The sequence below is a fragment of the Cavia porcellus genome, unplaced genomic scaffold (genome assembly GCF_034190915.1).
Source record: "Cavia porcellus strain 051 isolate PalLab524CR breed Dunkin Hartley unplaced genomic scaffold, mCavPor4.1 scaffold_23, whole genome shotgun sequence".
NCBI lineage: Eukaryota > Metazoa > Chordata > Mammalia > Rodentia > Caviidae > Cavia > Cavia porcellus.
Window position 1 is genome coordinate 7648612 of NW_026947506.1, and position 23079 is coordinate 7671690.

The 23079-nt window shown below is 50.2% G+C and overlaps 2 protein-coding genes across 7 annotated transcripts in view; one reads left to right on the plus strand and one right to left on the minus strand.

Moving 5' to 3' along the window:
• Nucleotides 1-23079, plus strand: part of Wdfy4 (WDFY family member 4) — a 216713-nt gene that overhangs the window by 160679 nt on the left and 32955 nt on the right. The window lies entirely within an intron of this gene.
• Nucleotides 913-21804, minus strand: Lrrc18 (leucine rich repeat containing 18). Of its 4 annotated transcripts, none has more exons than XM_063233767.1 (5): nucleotides 21570-21804; nucleotides 18375-18468; nucleotides 17942-18064; nucleotides 5987-6833; nucleotides 913-2008 (listed from the first exon to the last, which is right to left on the minus strand). In XM_063233767.1, exons 4-5 carry the CDS (start codon nucleotides 6748-6750, stop codon nucleotides 1987-1989), a joined length of 786 nt encoding a protein of 261 aa, XP_063089837.1. In that variant the 5' UTR covers nucleotides 6751-6833; nucleotides 17942-18064; nucleotides 18375-18468; nucleotides 21570-21804; the 3' UTR covers nucleotides 913-1986. The 4 variants fall into 4 exon arrangements, with proteins under 4 accessions (XP_063089837.1, XP_063089838.1, XP_063089836.1 ...); XM_063233768.1 differs by having other exon boundaries at nucleotides 5987-6836; XM_063233766.1 differs by lacking the exon at nucleotides 17942-18064 and having other exon boundaries at nucleotides 21570-21803.

Sequence of the window (23079 nt, forward strand, 5' to 3'; positions counted from 1 at the left end):
AATTGCTGCCGGTGCCCGGCCACTTCCGTAAAGCCAGGACGTGGGTGTAGAAGCCCTGCATTTTCTTTTCTTTCTGACAGCCTTCTCAGTCACCCTCCAGGATGAGATCAATAGTGGGTGATTTTCGATTAGTCTGGTGGGCCGAGGGAAAGGCGCTTTTTCTTGTGGGATGCTGAAAAGTTGAGGTGGTGACCGTGCTAGGCTCTTGGTGTCCCAGTGAGGAACTGAGCAGGATGCACAGAACAGAAGGGAAGGCATCGATGTATTGCCCAGGCTGCACTCCCTCTCCAGGGCGTGAGTGCGCCAGTGAGGAGCGCCCACAGCCTGGAAGGAGCCGGCGCTCAGAGCTTCCGTCTGGTTTCTATAGGGAAGGGGTTGCTCCTTGGGCTGGAGTCTCAGTTCGCCCCGGGGAGGCACAGGGCAGAGGTGTTCCCTGAAGGAACCTTTGAGGAACTGTCATGGCGCCTGAAGCCCACAGAGAGTGGGGAGACCCAATATAAATGAGATTATAATAGCAATGGAGTTGGGGCTCCCTGTGGTCATTAGGCTATTGGACAGAGCATGTGTCCCCAGGCCTGACTTCATCGTCAGGGACGGCTGTCCTGTGTGGTCTCTAGGGACCTTGCCTGTGTCCCCAACGCACCCAGGACACTGTAGTGCTTGCTGTCTCTTGTCTTGCCACCAGGACAGGCACACTGCGGCTCTTGGAGAACTGGCTTCCGCTTTCCTCCTCTTTCCAGGAATTTATCTCCCCTCCTCCGGCCTCATTAGCTCTGGGGTGGTAGAGAGGTTGTGGCTCTGGGTGGACTTTGTGTGTCTGAGTCTCACTCTAAGCTAGCTATTGTGACTCACAAATTAGCACTGGAGAGAAGTGCAAGGATCTGTTTATTATCACAACTAGGAAGCGAGACACATTTTTACATTTTTATTGTAAATTAACTGTAGGTCCCCAGGAAACTGTACAGTGGAGAAGGCCCCTTCATCTCCACCCCACGGCCTCCACGCAGGCTCGAGTTGTTTACGGTACCATCTCAAAACCAGGCATTCACACTGCCATGCGTGGTGTGGATCTCTGTCATCCTATCACGGGTGTAGACTGCTGTACCACTGCCACAATGCAGCACATGCAGCACGGATCTGATGATCATGCCTGCCTCTGTCACTGCCAGCTGTCTTTAGCTCCCATCTCTATGACACCGTCATTTGAAGTACATTCTACAAATAGTACCACAGAGGAAGTGATCGCTGGAGCTTGGCTGTTTTTAAACTCAGAATGATACCACTGAGCTCTATTGGACGTGCTGAATGTGTAAATAGCATGCTCCTTTTTCATGACCACATAGTATTTCACGTATGAATATACCGGAGCTTTTTCAACCGGCTGTACACTGAAGGACATTGATTGTTTCCTTTTGGTGCCACTGTACATAAATTTGACCGTTTGCATTTCATGTGAATGCTGAAATGTTAGGACATAAGTCTGACATTTTTGTATTGTTTTCTTTCCCTGTTTGTGCCTCTGTTCTCTTTTTTTCTGCCTTCCCGTACATAACTGAAAGATGCATTAAAATTCTACTTTATCTTAGTGCCTTTGTTTCTCTGTGTAGGTGAGTTATACAAACTCGAGCTGCTCGCAGCATTACGTTATGCGCGCGTCACTATGATCAGATAGTGATTACACCAGGGTGAGTGGAATGTGGAGATCGCAAGGCTTCTAAGTCTCAATGTCGTCTTTGAAGCTTGCCAAGGTTGCTAATGTGGCTGATTATCTTAGATGTTTGCTCTGTATACACTTAGAACAGCAGATGAGATGGTCTCGGGTTCAGGAGACGGCCGGGAGCTCGTGAGCTAAGCCAGGGCCGTGGGCAGTGCGGAGACCCGGCTTCTGGGTGCTCCCGCCCTCTGTCTTCTCCTAACCGGCTTCTCCTCTTCAGAGCCGTGTGTTCCTGTGTCCTGAGCAGTCTCCGTGTTTTGCCATAAGCTACTCTAGGAGGATGTTGGGCGCAACCTGGGGATGGAGACACAAGAGGCTCAGGCGGTTGTTCTGGGCTGCAGGGCAAAACACAGATCACCCCGGGGTCGCACGGGGTCACTGGGTCACACCCAGCTTTCAGAATCAGACCCAGTGGCTCGGTGTGTGTGACCTTTTTGTTCTACTGGAGGCAACAGAAGCCCCATGTGGCTTTGCTACCCTGTACTTTTAGACTCCCCACGGTTTCCAGGAAACAAGGGGACTGGTGTTTATTTAGAGCATAAAGGGGACATCAAGGTCAGGCCATTCTCTGACAGGAAAGGAAGCAAGCACAGACACCTGCTAGCTGGTCTGCACCTTTGCACCCCTCTGTACTCCTCACCCACGGTGCCAGCCTTTCCTGGCTAACACGGCGTCTCGCTTGACTGAGTTCAGTGGCGAATCAAAGCCAATTGCCTGGTGAAATCCAAATCCCTTCCTGAGACCCCATGATAAGAGCAAAGGGATCTCAGGGCCAGACCCTAGTGGCATGGAGTGTGCTGCATGGCAAAGGGGTCCCCCGGGGTCTCTAGCTGCTTTTCTTCCTGCCTCCTCTTGGCTGATCTTTCTGGGCACCTGAGAGGGGACACTGATTCTCCAACAAAAGCACCTCCAGGCAGAGCAACAGAAATTAACAGCAGGCAGATAATTCCCTGCCACTCTGCCCGGAAGCTTTCTGCCACTTCCTGCCCAGGGACTCTGGGCTTTTTGGCTTAGAGAGAAAGGGATGAAGTGAACAGCTGAGCTCACGGACAGGCAGGTCCAGGTCCCAGCATGCTAGTAGCTTCCCAAAGCCAAGATGGTGGCACCCATCTTGCAGATCTCGGTCATGACTACCCTCCATCTCCAGAAGGCTCAGGCCAACCAGAGATGCAGTGAGGAGGACCACACAGGGGACAATACTCAGTGACCCTGAGGCCACAGGGAAACGGGCTCCCTAATCCATCACCGGTGGACATGCTCTTTGGTAAGCTACTGCACGGCATACGTCAAAAATTACTTTTGAAACCAACATAGCTTTTAACACGATAGTCTCAGGCATGCAGCTGTGCCAGAGAAATTATCTAAAACATTTAAAAATGTTTTAGTCCTCCCAGCTCTCACTGCAAAACTATTTCCATGAGTGGAAAGTTGGAGACAACCCTAAATGCCCAACCTGACTTGGAGTTATGCATATCCAAAAGAGCAACCGTCTAGCAGACACTCTAAATTATGGATGTGGAGACCGCGTGCCCACACGGCTTTCAGGTCAGGATGGAGAGGGCGTGAGCGCTGTGATTTTAACTGTGTGCAGACACACAAGCAGAAAGACAGCTGGTGAGGAAACCCGCCAGGGTTGTAGCTGGCTCACCCTGCAGGAGGCTGCGCATTTTCATCGTCCACATGCAAGACTAGGCTGTGGTCTTGTTGCTTTCTGATGGAAGGCATTTGATAAACTAAAATGGGGCCTTTGAGTCTAGCTCCTCTGGGGTTTTGGAAGTACAAAGGCATTGTCACGGCTGAGTGATACAGAGGACAGAGAGCAGAAGGGGAGGGAGCGGTGTGAAGTGGTTCACGGTGTGACGAAAGAAACAAGCCCCCCAAACCGAGGGTGCCTGCTGTGCCCTGAGGACCACTACAGCATCGCCTTCCCCCTGCCTCTAGGTCCTCTTACTTTTCAGTGAGTGGTGTACAGTGAGGCCACCAAAGGGTCACAGCTATTATGAGGATTGCCTCTGCCACTCTCATTTCTGTCCAGAGAGCTGTGTGGCTCATGGCCTGCCCGAGGGAATGTCTTAGCTTCGCAAGGAATGAGCCCTTGCTGTGGGAGAGATCTCGGTCCTCTGCGTGCAAGCTCTCTGTGTCACATGTGTTAGCTCACAGCAGCCCTGGGGGTGGGCATGAGCCCCACCTCATAGCTGAGCTTGAACAAGAAGCCCCACAGGGATGGCAGGAGAAGCAGAACCATTAAGGACCAATTACCCACTTCTAGACTTCTCTATGCCAGGCCAGTCCTGCACAGCTCAAGTGCCCAGCAGTAACTTGTAACTATGCACAACCACAGAAGAGTTTAAATGCAAATGTTTTAAATATGGCTCCGAAGATCAAGGCTCTGGTCCCCTAAGTTTCTCAGCCCAAGATGTTCTGCCTGTCTTTTCTCAGAGGGCCTCTCCTCCAGCTTGCAAAAGGCAGACCAAGCTCATCCCACTGAATGTGGGTCCTGCTCCTAGCACAGGGCGAGTGAGCTATTTACTTGCTGAATGCACCGAGCCACACCTGCCCTTACTCCTTCCTTCCCACAAAGTTCTAGAAAGGCATGAGATGCAGTAAGCTCATTCATTCACAGCCTGTGGGGGCTGCAGAATTAGGATAGAAAGCTCTTGGAGCAAACCATGTAGAGGGAAGAGGTAGGATAAGATGCTACCTGCAATCCGTAAAATCTGTTCATCTCTGTGACTTCACTTCATGCTTTTATCTGTGACCAGCGCTAGCTCACACTTTGGGATTGCTGACCTTGTAGCCCAGATACAAGAAGTTCCTATGGGACACATTCCACACTTGGGTGTGGGTGATGGGTCCTGAAATGCCAGAGAGAGCTGGCAACATCGTCACTTGGGCCCCAGGTTGTTGTTTAGAGAGTTCAGGGGCAGAAGTGAGCTGGATAGATGGATGAATGGATAGATGTGTGGGTGGAATGATGGATGGATGATGGATAGGTGGATGAATGGGTAGATGAGTGGATGGATAGATGATTGATGGGTGGATGGATGGATGGGTGGGTGGGTGGATGAGTAGATGAATGGATGGATGGGTGGGTGGGTGGATGAGTAGATGAATGGATGGATGGGTGGGTGGGTGGATGAGTAGATGGGTGGATGGATGGGTGGGTGGGTGGATGAGTAGATGAATGGATGGATGGGTGGGTGGGTGGATGAGTAGATGGGTGGATGGATGAGTAGATGGATGGGTGGATGGGCGGATAGGTGAGTGGATGGGTGGATGGCTGGGTGCATGGATGGATGAGTAGATGAGTGGGTGGATAGATGGAAGGGTATATGGGTGGGTGGATGGGTGGATGAGTAGATGGGTGGATGGATGGGTGGGTGGGTGGATGGGTGGATGAGTAGATGGGTGGATGAATGGGTGGGTGGGTGAATGGGTGGGTGGATGGGTGGATGGATGGATGGGGGATGAATGGGGAATGGATGGGTGGTTGGTTGGATATATGGATGTATGGATGGATGGGTGAATGAGTGAGTGGGTGGGTGGATGGGTGGATGATAGATGGGTGGATGGATGGGTGGTTGGTTGGATATATGGATGTATGGATGGATGGGTGAATGGGTGAGTGGGTGGGTGGATGATAGATGGGTGGATGAATGGGTGGTTGGTTGGATATATGGATGTATGGATGGATGGGTGAATGGGTGAGTGGGTGGGTGGATGAGTGGATGGATGGGTGGGTGGATGGGTGGATGAGTGGACGGGTGGATGGATGGGTGGATGGATAGGTGGGTGGGTGAATGGGTGGGTGAATGGGTGGGTGGATGGATGGGGGATGGATGGGGGATGCATGGGTGGTTGGTTGGATATATGGATGGATGGATGGATGGGTGAATTGGTGAGTGGGTGGGTGGGTGGGTGGATGGTTGGATAGATGGATGGGTGGATGGATGGGTGGGTAGATGGGTGGATGGATGGGTAGGTGGGTAGATGGGTGGATAAGTATATGGGTGATAGTGTGGATGGATGGTGGCCCTTCCCTGACATACTTCACCTATCTGCGTGGGTGTGGGTACAGAACAAGAAGAAGTGTGCAGAGTAGTGGGGGAACCCAAAGCCCTCCAGTCAACACAGCACAAGCCGAGGCGGTGGGAAAGGTGTTTTATGGGCCAGGTGGAAGGTGATTGCTGTAACAGGGCACTCTCACTTTTCTGGTCACAGTCCCCTGCCCCTGCTCTCCCCTCCTGCCTCAGGATCAGGGTCCCAGATCACCTCCACTCTTCCTGAGATTCCTTGGCCATGGAGTTAGGGGAGATCAAAGAGGAAAACAGGGTCTTTCTTGGTGCCGCTGTGGCTGTGCTCTTGACTCGGTTCAGCTTCTCCCGAGCCAGCTGGCATTTCCTCAGGCAAGCCGCGCACAGGTCCTTCTCCTCCACCAGATGCAGGGTCTCCAGCCTTTTGATGGAGTCCACAAAGGTGTCCATCTCATTGCCTTTCGGAAAGGGATTGCGCTTGGTGTTGAGCTTCTTCAGCTTGGGGAGCTGCACGATGCTCTTGGGGATGGAGCTGAGCAGGTTGTCGTGGAGCCCCACCTCGTGCAGCTCCTTCAGGGCGCCCAGCGTGGTGGGCACGCTGTCCAGGTGGTTCAGGCCCAGGTTCACGGTGCGGATGTTCTTGAGCTGGTTCAGCTCCACGGGCAGCCCGTTGGCCATCAGGCGGTTGTTGCTGACGTTGAGGTAGAGCAGTGTGGTCATCTGGCCGAGGGACGTGGGCAGCTTGTCAATGTAATTGCTGTGCAGGTCCAGCCACCGCAGGTTCTGGAACCTGGCGATGGATTCGGGGATCTTCCTGATCATGTTTCGGCTGAGGTCCAGCTCATCCACATCGTTGAGGCGCAGAATGCACTTGGGGAAGGTGGTGATTCCCATCTTGCTCAGGTCCAGGCGTCTCTTCCCATCGAAGGTGATTTTAATGCAATTCTTGGCCACATTGAGGGTGATCTTCTTGCCCTTAGGGCCTTTCCCTCCCTTGGCCATGTTCTTTTATTGAGGGAGGAAGATGTTGCTAGAGTGTCTTTCTGATTGGATGGTGGCCAGTCTGAGGAAGAGGTCACATGAAACTGCTAAGTGAAAAATGAATCTCATTAGGAGAGGTCATGGGGTGCTGGGCCAGCCCCCCTTAATCATGTGCTATGCTCCTGATTGGTCTAGAAAGAGAGACACAAGAGAGTAAAGAGGAATTGGAGCATTATCAGAATCTGTCCAGAGAGTCCTCAATAAACTTGCGGCCCCTCAAGCTTCAGGTTCCCCAGATGCTAAGTGAGAGGTGAGGGTTGGCCAGAGGACACTTAATGGCTCTCTAGCTGGCCACTTCCTGCCTTATGGACACCGCCATAGTTTTGGCCTCGGACATGAACCCCTGACTCCAGGGATGTGTGCGTGTGTGTAGGAGAGTGGTTTCTTGGACATCCGATCCACGTCTCAGACACCCACATAAATCCAGTGCTCTCCAAGCAGTGCCCTTCTGTCCTAGGAAGGGCTGCAGACAGCTGTAATCTGAGTGCACACCTGAGGGTTAGGGCGGCACTGAGAAGGACTTCGGTTCCCTCCTTACACTCTGGACCTGGCTGTGGCTGCTAGAACTTTAGAGCAACAGGAGAGCACTGGGTGCAGGACCCGAGGCTTGCCTGCCCCGTACCCTCGTCCCCCGCGTGGAGGAGCCAGGGCTAGGCATGGCCAAGTGTCCCGGGAGTACTGCCCTTCTTCCCAGCCTCCTTCACACTGGAAATCCACCCTGCCAGCTCCTCTGTTCCCGTGGGTGTTGTGATGCTTCTGACTGCCACCATATGGGAGCACAGCATGCACAGGGTGGGGGAAGACTCTGGTTCAGCATGCTTGTTTAGATACCCAATTCTGTTGCTAACGATGTTCTTAAATTCTCAGTGCCTGACTTTCCTCTCTGGTGAAACAACCCCCAGGTGGCACTCTTAGGGAAAGAGCTTGTTTGAGTTTTTGGGGTGTTTTTTTTAAGCAGGATCTTGTTTTGTAATACAGGCTTGAACTCACTATGTAGCCCAGGCTGGCCTCAAACTAGCAGCAATCATCCTGCCTCAGCCTCCCACGTGCTGGGATTGCAGGCATGAACCACCATGTCCAGTTCAGAAAGCACTCTAAGGGTGCCTGTCACACAGGAAAACCTTGATGAATGTGACTTATTATATACTGTTACAGTGAACATTTCTCAGTGTTTTTCCAATCTTCAATAATGCAAGACACAGAGAATTATCCTGAGGTAGAGAGGAAGACCAAGGAAGCGTATCGTGATGAACAGCCCGCAGTCTGTTCTGTGTGGTCTCTAGCCCTTTCCCTTCCTGAATCTCGGTGCCTCTTGCTTTCTGATTTGCTACTTCTGGATGGCGCTCCCCAAACCTGACAGGCTTGTTAGCTCTCAGCAGCACTAGCACGAACCATGGGAGCTGGCCCTGCTCTTTGGAAAGGGTGGACATGCTGCTTTCAGTGCATTTGGCTGGCTGGCCGAGATAGTAGGAGTAACCAGCAAGCCAGTTTCTCTATCTTCCAGAGTAACCCGAGGGACAGGCCCAGGAGGGAAGAAGCAGGTTAAAGGCAGCCTGGGTTCAGGGACAGTTAAGGTGGATTGAGGGGTGAGGACACAGTGCCCCACCTTCCCCTCCGAAGTTCCGAAGAAGTTCAGAAGAGAAGCACACAAAGGGCTCTTTGCACAGCAGTGGGGAGAGGGAAGTGATTCTACCTAGGGAAACCAGGGTGACTGCAAGTTTCTTGCATCATCCCGAAGGGAAGGGGGCTTCTAGGGTCAGAAAAAAATCAAAGGAGTCTCACTTTGCCCAGAAAGTGTGCAGCAGATTTAGAAAACAAAATTCCTGGACTTCTAGCCAGAGGATCGAGAAGGGGGCCAGAGAATAGACTTCCGGGGCCCACAGAGCGTAGAGGGAATTGCAGAGAGGAGGCTTTCTAGAAAAGGGCTACCTAGAGGAGTGCGTGAATGCTGGATGCATCTGAGCTACCTCTGCATGGATAAGAGCAGGTTCCTTTGTGCTTGGGCCCAAAAGCTTTGAGAATTGAGCAGAGACATAGACCACCATGCAGGTTCTGGGCTGGAGGTGAGGTAACACAGAGTGGATCAGAACCACACCGTCTGTTCTTTGAAAACCAAATGGTTGTTAGATTCATGGCTGACAGGACTGACAGATGACACACAGACCTTACAACCTGGATCTATCTGGGCTGAGCACCCAGCTACAAACTACATCCCAGCAGAAAAGGAAGAATTGTGTTGCAAAAAAATTTTTAAAGGAAAAATGACTGCCAATTTCCAAAAGTTAGTGAATGACAATTACAGACACAAGAAACACAGAAATCTCCAGATAAGATAAACCGAAAGAAATACATACTAAGAAGCATAACAAAATTACTCAAAATGAAGCAACAAATAAACTAACTCTTTGAAATGTGCCTGAGGCAAAATGACACATTCTGTACAGGGGAGTTTCCATACAAAGGACAAGTTTTCTCATCAGAAACCTCTGAGGCTAGAGATATTGGAAAGAAAACTTAAAGCGCTAAAAGAAACAGTCTGTCAACTCAGACAGCGAAAGTATTCTTTAAAAATGAGGGCAAAATAAAAATATTCTCAGATGAATGAAACATAAAAGGTTTTGCTCCAAACTGAGCTGCTTTAGCAGAAATACCAAAGGAAGCCTGTCAGATAAAAGGGAGATCACAGCAGAGGGGAACGTGGCGCTCTGGAAAGGAGGTTAGAGCAGCAGAAATGTAAATATGTAAAGACATTGGGGAGACGTTTTGTTCTGCTATGAAGATCTTTAAAATATGCATGTGACTGAAAACAAAATAACACCCTCTGACGGGGCTGGCAGTGCCTGTAGGTGGACTATGTGGGCAAGTTAATGAGACCCCTGTGGTGGAAGGTTTATTTTTACATGGTTTTTAATTGTAAGTAGGTTTTTAATTGTAACTAGGTTTTTAATTGTAACTAGGCTGTGAACGTTAAGGACAGATAATCCCAAGAGAAATCATTAAGACAATATTAAAAAGAGCTCTGGTAAACACCTAAGTCTGTAAATGAAAATAAAATAGCTCTTAAAACTTCAAATAACCCCAAGAAGGTAGGAAAGCGGAAATGGATGGAAGACTACTAAAACGGTAGTCCTCAATATGAACATAGTAACATTCACATTAAATAAAAGTGATCTAAATATTTATATTAAATAAAGGGGACCAAAGTGTTTGTATCATTATGGGTTACAAAAGGAAAAGCTTGCACTAGCTGTAAGAAATTCACTTTAAATAAACAAAAGTGAGTTAAACTAAAAGATCCGCAAAGTCATATCATGCAAACATTAAGGGAAGGCTGGAATGACTTTATTAATATTAGACAGAGAATATTTCTGAACAAAAAATTTGCCTGCACATAAGAAGAATATTATTTGATAATAAAATTGACATTTTACCAAGAAGACCAAAAAGTCAAATAGATATGTGCCTATAAAAAGCTTCTATGTAAATGAACTAAGTATATGAATGGACAAACTTACAATTAAATTGAAGACATCTATATTTGCCTCTCAATAATTGGAAAAGCAGGGAGAGGGGAAGCAAGGAACAGGATTTTTATCCTTGGCTCTGTGACATTTGGGGCCAGACAATTGTTTGCTGTGGGTGAGGATCAGGAGGCAGATCTGTCCCCTGTGTCATGGAATGTTAGCCAGGAGATCCTGCCCGCTGGATGCCAGCAGCTGCCCACAGGCTGTAACAGTCCGTGATCGCTCTGGACAGCACTGCTTTGTTTCACGCAGAACGAAACTGCCCCAGATGAGGCTTCAACCAACTGGATTCGACTGGCATTTATAAAATGCTCTACCAGCAACAGCGGGATGCTTTTCTTTCCTAGAGTACATGTTATTCACAAATATAGATTGCATTTTGAGTTATGGAACAAAGGCTTAACCAATTTAAATGGGGTGGGATTGTGCAAAGAATGTTCTCTGAGAAATCAAGGGATAGAGTTAGAAATTAACAACAGAAAAGTAACTGGGAGGTCTCCAACAGTTAACAACTAATCTATTGATAAATAATCCATGAGTTAAAGAAGCCTCAAGGGAAAGCATTTTAAGCTGAACAAAAATGAAAATACTGCCTATCAGAACTTGCAGAGCCGTGATTAGAAAGAAATTTGTAGCTTCGGGGGCCCATACTAGAAGCATGGGCTTAAATAATCCTATAAACTCTCACCTTAAGAAACTAAGCCTAAAGTGTAGGCAAGAAGGATGTAATGCGTATCATAAATCAGTAACATGGCAAGGAGAAAGGTAGTGTACAAAAGTAAAGGAAACTAACAGCTGGTTCTTTGTAAATATTTATAAAACTCATAGCCCTAGTGACACTGGAAAAAACCAAAAAGACACAGATTATGGACATCCTGAGATGAAGAGAAAGTTTGCTAAAACCCGCAGACACTGAAATGGTCACTAGGGAGCGGGACAAACAATTTTTATAATGCAAAAGGAAACAGCAAAGCACTTACATGAAACTGACCACAAACCCCCAACTCTCCCCGAAGAACCGAACTCCTCATGTGGACCTACGTGTGTCACTGAAATTGAATTCACATTAAAAGTCTTCCCGTTTCGGATGGCTGTGTCATCAGATCCTATAAACACGTGAAGACCATTTCAGTCTGTTCTGAACGGTAAAAGAAAGTGTCACAGACTGGTAGCTGGCAAATAATAGAAACGTGCACTTCACAGAATAAAGGCTGAGAAGGTCACGATCACTGCTGACAGACCTGGTGGCCGCTGAGGACACTGAACCTGGTCACTGATGGCTGCTTCTGGGTATGTCCTTCCACAGGGCTGAAAGGGTGAGAGAGCTTCCTGGGTTCCCTCTATAGGGGCACTAATCTCACTCCTGAAGGCCCCACCCTCACGATGTAAGTCCTATCAAATAACCTCCCAAACCATCATGTTTTCCAACATTTAATTTGGAGCGTTGGGGGGAATGTTTCAGCCCACTGCAAAAAACATAACATTGATTTTACGTGATCTTTTCTGGTAAATGGAAAAGGAGTCATCTCCAACTTATTTGCTAAGGCCAGGATTACCCTGATATGAAAACCACATGAAGACAATATAATGAAAGAGAAGTACAGGCCAGCATTCCTCGGGAATGCAGACACCAAATCCTCCTCATGATATTCACACATTGAAGCCAGCAGTACAGTACAGAAGAGTAAAGGACTGTCCACTGTCCAACTCAGTATTCGGAAATCAATATGCATGGTGCAATAAAGAAATACAGTGTATGTTTAAGTTTTAGAAGTGCATTAAAGGAAAAGACACTGCCAATAATTCCCCTTGAAATATAACAGAAAGGATATCATTTTTTAAAAACTGCACAAAAGATGTAAAATATACACTTCACCATCGAAGTTACATGACTTGCAGATACATCCACCGCAAGTTGTTCAACATCACTAGCAAGTAGAGAAATGCAAATCAGTCCATCGCCGGCCTAATCAGGTGTCAGAATACATCTGCCACACGCTGCGATGATCTGGCCACGACCTAGAACAGCCAGGGCATCTGAGCTTTGTTGATGGAAACGCGTTCTCACCGCATACGTATCACCTGACCTTTCATTTTCCCCACAGAGCATTTACCCTAGAAAAATACCAATGTGTGATTACATATAAACCTGTCCACGTGTGTGTATAGCTGCTCTGTAAAGCAAAAACACAACCACACCGCGAGCCCTTCTGTGGGTGGATTCCTGCACTGAATACTAAGAAGCACAAAGAAACTAGGAATGAGCTTCTATGCATCGTGCATTTGAACATTGAAATGATTGTGTACAATAACTTTATGTTTGTTAAAAAATTTTAAATGTTTTTAAAAATTTTAAAGAAATATTTTTTAGAGAGCAAACCACAGATACACACGACGACAGGGGTGAGCCGTGAAAACATTTTGCTGCGTAGACACCGATCCCAAAAGACTGTACTCTGAGTGACTCTGGGAAAGCCACCTTTGTTGGTGCAGAAACCGTGGGGCAGCATGTGTTATGGGGAGCAGCCTGAGCAAGTTTCCGGGGTGGCAGGACAGCCTGGCCCCTGACTGTGCGATGGTGACATTGTCTGCACGTGGGTCAGAGCCCAGAACTGTAACACGAGGTTGTTAGGTCCTTCAGGGGAAGGGGAAGAGCTGGGTTGAATGCAATTCCTAGCTTTAGGGTTTTGCAGGCTAAATTTTAACTAATTTTTTAAAAATATAAACATATTTGGGACTCTGTAGTCTATTTCAGTCACTTTCTCTGTGGCTACCGGCTCTGCCTCTTGGGAGCTGGGCAGGGATGTTTTTACGTCAGCTGCCCTTTGTGGAGCATCCAGAGGTGCAGTGTGGGGACTGGTAACAATAAACAGCGTGGTCCCCAAGTTTGTAGCCAGCGGTCTCTGGTCACTGATTCTGGCCAGCAGACCCCACCACGCTTAGGCTGTCACTGGGTTGTCTGCATCCTGACACAGGATGGGATGCCTCCAGGATACGGATCCACACTGCACCCACACAGCCCACCCACCCTGCAGGAAGCGGCCCCCAGACCTGATTGATGGAGGCCAGCAGCGGTGAGGGGCTGCGCAGTCCTGCTCCCTTAGGAAGCCTCTCCGCGGCCCTTTGGCTCTGTGCCCACCGTTAATCACCTGGAGGCAGGGTGGTACGGGGCTGGGCTAATGCACTTCCCTCCTCTCTGGGGAGTCTGGGACCCCAGTCCATCCCAGACCGGATATATCACACTTCTCCTGAGACCTCTGCTTTGCCCAAATGTGGAAGGCGGGGGGCCGTCCTAACACGGAAGCTGCTGAGCACAGGCTGCTTCCAGGAGCACTAGAGTCCCAGTAAGCAGGGGTCTCGGCCATCCTTCATCTTTCTGAGGCCAGCACCCCCGTCCGGGCCTCCTGCTCAGTAAGTCAGTCAACAGGTGCTGGCCACAGAAGTGGGAAAGGGCGACCTTTCTGTAGAACACAAAGGATTGGACGGCACCTTCTTACCAACTCACAGAGGTCCTCAAGTGTCACAGCGGCCCGATCCGCATTAAAGGGAGAGAGATACAAATACAGAAAAGGAAGATAAATAAGCAGAGATGGTAGACAGGTGGTGGAGTTCATCTCGTGTGAGTGGCTTTGGAGGCCACAGAGGAGGAGACTCAATGCATTTTCTTTTTGCCTTTTATGCTTTGGATGGAGCGGGCCGGTTGATTTGGCCTTCATTTCTAATTAATTTATCTATCTAGTAATTCTGAGTGAAACAGCATGGCGGGACACCCTGTGGCTATCAAAATTAAAAATGTAATGGCTACCTATATTTTAATGTCACAGGCATTTCCAGTAGTACGATGCTTGTCACCACAATGCTAGAAGTTATCTGGGTTTCCCACTTGGAATCTGTGGGCTATCCATTTAAGTAAGACGGACTTTGTTTTTATGTGTCTCTGATACAACTAAATGTCAACTACTGTGATCTCAGAGTAACTGTTTTACCCTTTGATACAGGAGACGTAGGAGAGACGTGTGTAGCATTGAATCCCCGAGGTCACCACTGATTCAAGGCCAATGTTTGGGACAGAGTTCATAGGAAGCCCCCTGCCATCTCTGAGAGGAATCCCTTTTGCTTGCTTGTCATCTCTTAAGAGGAAACGATACAGGTTTCCTCAACCATGCATTGATCCAGAAGCATGGATGCCCCATGGCTCACCCGGGGGTTACAGCCTGACAAGCCCTGTGCCACCATCAGGGGACAAGGCTGAGATAAATAAGCAGAGTGCCAGGAGACTGCACTTCCTTACCCCTAACTTTCAGAGCATCTGCCTGGGGCTGTGCCTCGCTGTGTAACCGCCTGGAAGCCCCTATGGGTGAGATGCTGAGATCATTGCCAGGCCCTTCCTGTGACGCCGGTCTCTAGGGCAACGATGCCAGTGTTGATGCCTTAAAATAATGGAGCTGAGAGAAATCAAGTGAGTGCCCAGCCCCCTCGTCACACGGGCGCAGCCGAGGTCAAACCTGAAGGGGTCCCAGAGCCAAGCACATGTGTGTCCTTGGGCTCCCCCTCCACTGCTACCAGCCCTTGTGCTGGGCACAGAGATAGCCTGCCTACTCCAGGGAGAGGAGGCCTTGCTTGAGGTCCTTCCGCTTGCCTGCTCACCCTACTGCCCACAGGTCAAGACGCTCAGAGCTCATTTCTGTAGCTGTGCACACGCACGGCACGCGTATGTGCACACAGAGAGTGTGCATTTCATTGCCGCGATAGCGTTAATGGAGAGTGTTAGCTGTAAGAGCTTGGCTAATGATGATGATGGTGCACAGACAGGGAGAGAGGAGCAGTTCCAAGGGCCCATGTAAGGCCACACGCAGCTTACCTGTGTCCCCTGGGGCGCGGCAACGGAGCAGCAATCTGTGGTACCCAGCCCTTCTGGTTCCCACAGTGACCCAAAGAGCGTGAGCCGAGAGTGTAAACATAAACTCTTTCCCAGGCACCACCAGGGGACATCAGCCAGCTCTGTCCCTCCCTGGTTCCCACCGAGGCAGCAGGACCCTCTGCACAGGACGTGCTGGTGGTGAATCTGTCACCAGATGCTACTGCCCTGCGTCTGTGATGAGATCAGCCCTCAGAGGCCCTTCTGTCCTTTCCTTCCCAAAGCGACCTGACCACCCCTTCACTGTCACAGTTCTCCTTTGGGGAAATGAATTGTGGGGGCCCTGGGAGGGAGGGACCTCTTTCCTCTGATGTCCCCGCCCTGCCTGGAAAGCACGTGGGATGTCCACATACCCGAAGTCTGGCTCGAGAATCTGGCAGTGATGTAGTTAACTTCAGGCTTGCCACTTGGCCTCTTGCAGGGACCCCACACCTCACGCTCACCCTCCAGAATGCTAATCCTCTGCTCTGCAGCCCGGCCTGGCCGGGCCCACGTGCTGCCTGGCAGTGTTCTCTGTCAAACTGTCCCCTTCCCCCAGTGGATAATGAGAATTCAGTTCTTATTTGGAGCAAGAGTTCCCAAGGGGTCGCATGGCCCCATAAGGAAAGTTCATGATTTCTTATTGGTTTAATAGCATCTATTTTGTAATTCTGAATGCACTCGGTTTAATTGGATTTGTTAAAGCAACCAAGGGGAATAGGTGTCTTATGATTAAAATAAAATACTAAGATTATTAGTATAACAGGCTGGAAAGGCCTTGTCCCCCAGCCATGCGCTTGAAACGTGCAAACTGGCCTCACATGAGCAGAGGCCACAGGACCCGTGGCAGAGCCAGTTCTTCCACGCCCGGGATGGGGCACAGGGGTTCCATTTCCACCCAGGTGTCTGGGGTATCATCTGCTTCCTCCTCACAGTCCCTTCCCGTGCACAGAAGGAAACAGGGCTGCTGGCAATGGCTTGGCAGGTGGCAGGGTGGACACCTAGGGGCTTAGAGCTCTCTGGATCCCTGCTCACCCTGCGGGAGAGCCTGGTTGGTCCCCTGTGTTCACTGAATGTCAATCCCCACAGCTGCCAGTGGTTGGATAAGTGGCTGCTCTCAGGACTGGTGACATGGGGGGCCCTGGCTGTGACTTTGTAGGAGGTGCAGTGTGGCAAACTGACCCAATCACTGACCCAAGATAGAGGTGGGACCCCAGATCCCATCTGGGTAAGACAGCACTGGGACCCTGCAGTCAAACACCCCCTTGAGTAGTGACATCCCTGCCTTTCCAGGCATGGGCTTTGCTGGATCCTGAGGACACAGGGACACAGAGACCTGCACGTCAGCATATAGCTGTGTCCAATGGCCTTTGCTGTGAGTGCTCCTCCCGCACCAGGGACCACCTAACCTGGAGCATAATCACCTCCAGCCACCGTTCCCCATCTGCTTTTAGCAGACGCCCACAACGGGAAGTGTGTTTTCTAAGAGAGATGTTTCCTGGGGGAAACTTGAAGTCTTCTTCAGTGATCCCTGATTGGGAAGCTAGGCCTGAGTGTGGTTTCCTGGGGCAGGAGGCTGTCACACAGATGCTGGGGTGGCGCGGATTGTGTGGCCCTGAGAACCACGGCTGGAAAGGCAGTCACAGCCAGAGCTGTTTTAACTGAGTTAGGCCTGGAGGAGAGAGGACAGACTGCAGTCAGGGCAGAGGGCAGGCGGACCACGGGCCGGAGCTGTGGACTCCGTGCTTTCAGCACCCTGTCATTCAACGCACCCCACTTCCAGATAACACGGGGCCTCATCATCCTGTCCTTTGCAATGTCGGGAGCTCAAGCTCTGCGGAAGTGCCCTTCCTGGGCACTTAACTGCCTCTGGGCTTTTCTATGGTAATTTAAATTTACAATGTCCTGGGACAGACTCGCCTCACTGGGCGGACAGAGCCTGGACCCAGGCTGTTCTGTAGGTCAGACCCTTCCTCGTAGTTATCCCAAGCCGAAAAGAAGGGAGATGCCCCTCCCCAGCCCTGCTCTGGGGATCAGGACCTGTGGCGAGCTCTGAGGTGGTGGAGCGCTCAGAACTGAGTCAGCAGAGAGTGGACTAGGTGAAGCCAGGCATGGACACTGCTGCCTGGGGCTGGGCATGTGGCATTGTTCACCTGTGTCCTACAGCATTGGGGACTTGGGGACCCCTCTGGATTTCATGTCCCTGTCAACCTGCTGATCTAGGGAGGTATGGGGGAGCCCTGGGCTGCAGCAGCTGTCTCAGCCTCCTTCTGCCCAGCAGGCTCCCACCCCTGCTGGAGGCCAGGCCAACACTGTCTCTTCCTGTACGGTGGCCCTCAGGGGCGCCCCTCAGCCTTCCTGTGCCCACTGTCTGCAGTCTGCTCTTGGCTCTCGGGGTATCTGCATGGCTCCTGAAAGTTCTGGGAGCCCTTTGCAAAGGGCTGTGACACAGGGAAGTTAGATTGCTGCCTCTGTGGATTACACGGGCCGCCTTACAGGCCCTATAGGTGACTTTAACTGCCGATATACTGTTTCCCGTCCACAGCACACACAGCTCGAGGCCCAGAGGGGCCAAGTAACTTGTCTGAAGTCACAGAGACTGCGTAGGGACCTGCCTTTTCCAACACATGGGCATGAAAACAGAAACTCAGCTGGAGGGGTATGCGCTAGAGGAAAGCCGGCTCTGTTCAGGACTGAACCATTGTCTGCTGGGCTCCAGCACTGGGCTGACCTGTAGGAACTTGCTCTCCGGCGCCCCCAGTGGCTGGATGTGGGTGACTGAAGAAGGAGCCCAGCGCTGTGCATTCTCCTGGTTTGTCTGGGTGAAGGTGGGTCTTCACACAGGGGCCCACACCTGGGGCAAGGGAGGTAAGTAAGGAGAGGGCAGACAGTTGGGAAGGAGAATCAGCTCCCTGGCACCTGAGGACCCCTAGCCACGTCCCCGGCCAGCAGCTGCCCTTCCCGGCCGTGCTCAGGGCGAGCTGCGGCTTGTAAATAATGCACCAGCTGGTGTCTGGGGTCAGAAATACAACACCCACCAGAAGCGCAGAGGTTCTAGAGCCGCTCACTAGAGAGAGCAGGAAAAAGCAGTTTGAAGCAGGAGTAATTTGGCAAAGTTAAGGGAAACCAGCAGCATAAACAGGGCCACCACCGAGCAGACTTACCCTGTCCCAGGTCCTCCTCCTCCACTGGGAAACTTTGTCACCAGGCAACAAAAGACTTGGCACCTGGGGCGAATTAGCATAATCTCAGTCCAGCCTACAGAAGGAAAGGAGGGAGGGCTCAGCGTGTGCCAGCTTCCTGTCCGGGGGCCAGTCCCCGAGCAGAGGGACGGGGTCGACTGGAGGCACCTGTCCACAGGGCCCGCCCCTGGCTCACAGGGACAGGGCCACAGAGGTCCCTTTCAGGGACGCAGCTCTCTGTAGCATGCACACAGCTTCCTTTCATTTGCCTGTGTGTTTAGCTTTGCTTGCCTGGCTCGTGTCTCTGTTCTTGGTTTGAGGGAGAGCTGTCTTTTATGCTTATGGACTTGGGTTCCATTTTTTGTAATTCTGTTTCTCTTCAGATTAAGCCTGAGTAACCATAATGCTCCTAAAGTCATGCGATCCTGTAATTATTTTCCTCCTGATTGATTTTATACCATGTTGTTTCTGCAGTAATCATCTGTAATGAAAGCCTGGGATGGACTCTGGGGACCCCGCTTTCTTGGTGTTTCTGGGGCGACTTTCCCCTAATAAGGACTGCAGTGAATGCATTTGTGCATTTATAGGCATTTTTCATGTTTTTTTTTTCTTTAGGTTTCCAGGAATTGAGTAAACTAGCAAAACAAGTTAAGTACTAGCATTATTAGGCAGCGTAGAAAAATTAGAAATTGCTTATATTCTATATTACACATGGAAATAAAAACTAAAAATGCTTTAAGTTTCTCTAGCCAGAGACAAATTAAGGAAAGAAGTTAAAGAACAGCAAATAAATCATTTTAAATTCAGAATTAATTAAATTTTGGAATTAATAAATTTTCGCTTTGGAAAAAACCAAAGTGAAATGACTTTTCTAAATAAATTAAATTCTATTTCTAAATAAATAAGATGACTTTTATTTATTTAGAAATAAAAGGAAAATGAAGAGGCTGGGGAGGTAGCTCAGCAGCACACTCCTGCATGGTGAGCACGAGGTCTCGGTACCAAGAAAAACCAGAAAAAACAGTAAAAATGAACCATAAAATAAAAAAGATAACTGTAAAACTTTTGAATACATAAATACCACTACTATTTGCAGTTCACTCCAAAAGAATTAAGTACACCACTTAAATTACATAGTAAGCGGACTTAAATGAATTAGGAAGGAATAACTACAAGATTAAAAATTATTCAAAACTGGGACTAGAGATTTAGCTCAGTGGCATAAGCTCCTGCCTTGCAAGCAGGCAGGCGTGAGTTCGATCCCCGGTACCGATAAAAAGGAAAAAGACAAAAAAAATTATTCAAAACTATTGGCCAATATATTTCAAATTGGTATATATAATTTAAATTAGGAAATAAATAAGTATCAAATGGATAAGCAAAAAATGTACCGGAAGGTATGTATATTTTAAGATGCAGATAGATGAAGCCTTATAAAAATTTAAACCCCTTGTAACTTGAGCGCTGGATGGAAATTTTGTACTGATGAACATCCTGGCTTCTAAAACACCTGCAGCTCATGCCGTGTCACGATTGCGCAATAACAGTTGGATAGATTTGCTAATGCTCATTTTTTAACTGAGTGTCTATCTGTTACTATTTTGCAGGCAGCTCACTCGTTTGGCGGTCAGGACTGTGGTTTCTTCCACATTTCTCTGTTTCTGTTCTCTCTTCCCCTCCTTGGGGAGGAGCTTGGTGTTCGGCACCAGGCCCTTGGTGGGTGTGGCCCCCATCCCTTGCTTGTGAGCAGATCTCGGCTCCTGCCCTGTGCCCAGCCCCCACATGGGCACGGCAGTGGCTCCCGCACCTCCCCAGGCTGCCCACCACTCCCTCTATGCCGCACGTCGTCTGTGAATGGACGTGCAGACGGCCTCATTGGTGACCTGCGATGGCCTGGGGATCTACGCAGTGCTGTTTGTATTAGCTCCACACCTGTGAGCAAGGTCTCGGCACGTCCCAGGAATGCAGGGAGATAGGAAATCCGAGATTGCAAGAGTGTGTCTGTCTCCTCGTGGATTTCTATTGACCTTACAGCTTGGTCAGAAAATCAGAGTCCAGGCCATCCCAAACCTTCTAAGGACGGTGACATGGGAGAGGGGTGCAGGAAGGTAGTGCCCAGGCTGTCCTCCGTGTCCCCCGGTGGGTGTGTGTCTAGGGGAGAGACCGCACTTGCCCTTTGTGAAAGTCCATGAAGCCCATGCGCCCACTAGTACAGTGTGTTTTTGCTTCCTCAAGGCAGAGGCCTTCTGTGGGTTTCTCCAACCCCTCTTAGCTAGGGGGCTTATTCCTGGCCCTTGCTGGCCCACCCTGCTTGTCCTGTTTGGCAAATCGCCCGAGTCCTAGAGGTGAGAGAAGTGGGGCGGCCCCCAGGCAGGCAAGGACAGTGCATGGATGCTGTGGTCTGGGGCCCTGCAGTGGGCATTCGGCCCTCGGGGCAGGGCATGGCTCACTGGTCACCTCCTCTAGAAGCCTGGCTGTCAGTTAGCGGGCAGGTGCTGGCTGGGCAGGGTCAAAGCCCAGAGTATTGAGGCTGTGGCACTGGGGCTCAGAAGTCCCCATGATGACCATGTGGCAGCATAGCTCAGTTTTGGACACAATCCTGGGAGTAAAGGCAGAGATGGCATCACTGTCAAAAAAGCTAAGGCAACAATCACCCAGAGCTGGGGCAAACTTGAACTGTGCCAGCTACTGACCGCCTTGAAGTTCTGATTTGGAGACAGGCTCCCATCTTTACAAGTCACCCAACAGAGGTAGATGGCCCTGCCGTGGGACCAGGCCAGGCCACCTTCAGGCTGGCAGGTGACCTCCCTCATCCTCACTGGCTTGTCAGAGAGCACAAGTTCTGACCTGGACTTTGGTTGCCTGAAGACCCTGCTTCTTATCCTGCGCCTCAGTGCTGACTCCCCAGACCTGGGGGTGCCACAGACCTCTGCCACTGACTCCACAGAGCAGGCAGGTGACCCCCTGCTGCACAGTCCCCCCAAGAGGACCCAGAGTGGAGCAAGGCCCTGCTCCTGCCCCTCCCAGAGCAGAAGGGAAGTGCCCTGCTTTGACTAACATCCGTATCTGCAGAATCCCAGAGTCCTGTAGCTGTGCTCACCTTTGAGACCCAGGAAAATTGTGACCAGTGTTTGGGAGGGAGGTGCCAACCCCAATCAGAGAGGCTTGGAGTCTTACCTGAGGCCCAAGTCAGATGCCAGGCTCTTTCATGAGTTCTGCAATTGCTTTCAGAATAATGTTGGAAAACCAGTATTAAAAACTGGGGACCTCACTTTTGCATTGGTGTCTTGGGACCACTCTGCCCAGTGTCTCCCTCCACTGGTCCCGGAAAGGGGGCCTGGTCCTCAGAGCTCAGAGCCCATGTTGGAGGAACAGGGTGGAAGGGCCTTTTCTTCCCCTCACCACTGTTCTACCTGGCATCATAAACGACCGCAGCCCAGATTCTAGAACGCTTTCTGAGAGGCAGGGCGGAAGAGACTCCTCCCATGTCCTGGACCCCGATGGCCACGTTTTGCCCCTCTTTCAATTTTCTGTCACATCTTAAAACAGTAGCGAGGGGAGGTGTCGACATGCAGAGTTCACATGCTCGTGGTTCTGGAAGTCTCAGGATGGCCTTGGACAGCCTTGAAGGCCAGCTGGTGACCCTCACTACCTCCAGCCTGGGCTATCACTGTGTTCACAGCTTTCAGAACAGCCTGGTCTCAGAACTGGGAAGGAGGCAGCACCCCGGATGTAATCTGAGAACCAGGTCTTTGGACCTTTTTGGTGGCATGGTCAGTGTCTGTGTGTTACCTTTTTTCTGGTTATTTTTGCCTGGGGAGAATGGACCTCAATGGAGGGGGGTAGTGGTGGATCCAGCCCAGGAGCTGTTTTCCCCTTATGGAAGGGAATTGAACGCAGAGGGATGGGTAAGCCAGGGTGGACGGTGTGCTGGGAAGATGGAGGGCCCTGTGGGTTACTTGGGAAGCCAGGTTGGAGGCCGCAGGGCCCTGAGATTCTTGGCATGTGGGTGGAACGCTGGGATGGGGTCTGTGGGTATCTGAACAGGACAGTGGGAGAGCAGGGGTATGGCGAGAAGTTCTCGGGTTTGGTGGAACATGTTAAGCAGAGACCCAGTCTTGAGAGCAGAAGGAGAATCTCCTGGACACATGACAACAGCTGGGAAGGGAGGAGGGACACTGTCCCCCAGGCCAGTCCTTGATAGACAAAAGAGACATTTCAGGTGGAGAAAGTATCTTTCCCGTCCCTTCCCAATGCTGTGTTTTGTGATACTTTCATATTCTTGCATCCACTGTGGTCAACACTGGTGCTTCTTTGGTTCAATTTATATGTCTTAACCACAGGAGTGTAAATTGGTATGACATTTTAAGTGAATGATTTGGCAATGCATAGCAAAACTGAATACCTTAGAAATTACCTCATAAATGTGCTAATCAAAAGATCCAGAAATTTATGTCCAGAAAATTATGTCACAGAGATGCAGTTGGTGGGAACAGAGTCCTCCCCAGGTACGAGCATGTCAGTGGCACCCCCACACACAGGATGGTGTCCTGTGGCAGCAGAAACAAGCTCTGTAGAGCAGTACCAGGGGGTCTTTCAGGGAGCTGCGGAGCAAGGGAGGCAAGGGGAGGACTGTGCACATCTCACAACCCATGTATGACGGGTGAGAATAATGCAGTGTAGGCAG